Source organism: Propithecus coquereli, unplaced genomic scaffold (genome assembly GCF_000956105.1).
Source record: "Propithecus coquereli isolate 6110/MARCELLA unplaced genomic scaffold, Pcoq_1.0 Scaffold111, whole genome shotgun sequence".
NCBI lineage: Eukaryota > Metazoa > Chordata > Mammalia > Primates > Indriidae > Propithecus > Propithecus coquereli.
Genome location: NW_012135081.1, coordinates 6,212,000 through 6,213,378, shown reverse-complemented (window position 1 = coordinate 6,213,378; position 1,379 = coordinate 6,212,000). Strand labels below are relative to the sequence as shown.

The following is a 1,379-nucleotide window of genomic DNA, read 5'->3' as shown; positions in this document are numbered from 1 at the left end:
ATTTTATGATAAATCCTCCAATCCTTTAGGCATTTGGTGAGGCAAAGTTAAGGGTGAGGTTATGCTTAGATTTCATGAAATAACTTTTCTCATTTTTTCTTAATAAAGATTATCATTCTCAAAGAGGTTAATTCATAAGGAGAAGCAAGGGCCAGTACAGAATGTAAGACTCAACCTAGATCAAAAAGACACAAAATGGGATAGACACTTAAGAAAATATGCTGAGACATGCTGACTTCAACATTCCCCTCGTTCTTTGAGAGCAATATAAATCTTTTGACTAAATCATGAAAGACTTGTTTCACTTGCTTGTTCCTCAGAGTGTAAATAAATGGGTTTAACATGGGGGAAATGGAAGTAGTGAGTATTGACACTCCCTTATTGATGGCCATTTCATCTTTTGCTGAAGGTTTGACATATATAAAGATACAGCTGCCATAGGTGATAGAAACCACAATAATATGGGAAGAACATGTAGAAAAGGCCTTTTTCCTTTGCTGGGCAGAGGGGAATCTTAGAATGGTTCTGATGATATATACATAGGACAAAACCACACACACAAGAGTCATGATAAAGGTCAACACACAGCAGACAATAATCATCTGCTCTATGAACCTTGTGTCTGAGCATGAGATCTTCAGGAGAGGATTAGCATCACAAACAAAGTGGTCAATGACATTAGAGTCACAGAATTCCAGATTTAGTCCCAAGCTAAGTGGTGGGAACATGATCAGCAAAGTAGTCATCCAACAGCAGAAGATGAGCCTTTTGCAGACCCTGGGGTTCATGATGGTCAGATAATGTAGAGGTTTGCAGATGGCTATATATCGATCATAGGACATGGTGGCCAGGAGAAAAAATTCTGTTATTCCAAACACGTATGTAAAAAATAATTGGCATGCACAAGCATTATAGGTAATGGCTCTGTCACCTGTTGATATGCTGTACAAGAATCTAGGAATGCAGGCAGAGGTGAATGAGAGTTCTAAGAAGGAGAAATTTTGGAGAAAAAAGTACATGGCAGTTTTAAGGTGGGAGTCCACTAAGGTGAGGATAATGATGGTCAGGTTTCCAGTTACACTTAACATATAGGTGATAAGTAGAAATATAAAAATCAGAATTCGCAGTTGGGGGTCTTCTGTCAGTCCCAGGAGGATGAATCTGGTAAGTGACGTATGATTTCTCATTCCTGGGCCCCAACTTCTTCCCAATCTGCATGTAAACCTGAGAGAGATCAGAACTTATAAGAGGGTGGCAAATTTTTTCCAATGGATTTTTGTTTACAAAACCCAAACAATGTATTTTTACTTGCATATTTAAAACTGTAATAACTATTTTAAAATAATTCATGCTTTCAGCTTTTGATAGTTTTTTTTTAA

General features: G+C 37.4%; 1 protein-coding gene across 1 annotated transcript; it reads right to left on the bottom strand.

Moving 5' to 3' along the window:
- Positions 1-170: 170 nt before the first annotated feature.
- Positions 171-1,187, bottom strand: LOC105815228 (olfactory receptor 6C2-like). Its single transcript, XM_012650378.1, has one exon. It carries the CDS (start codon positions 1,185-1,187, stop codon positions 171-173), a length of 1,017 nt encoding a protein of 338 aa, XP_012505832.1.
- Between the last annotated feature and the right edge of the window lie 192 nt (positions 1,188-1,379).

Excerpts from the sequence above, each read along its gene's own strand:
- LOC105815228 (XM_012650378.1), bottom strand. The coding sequence starts at position 1,187 with ATGAGAAATCATACGTCACTTACCAGATTCATCCTCCTGGGACTGACA.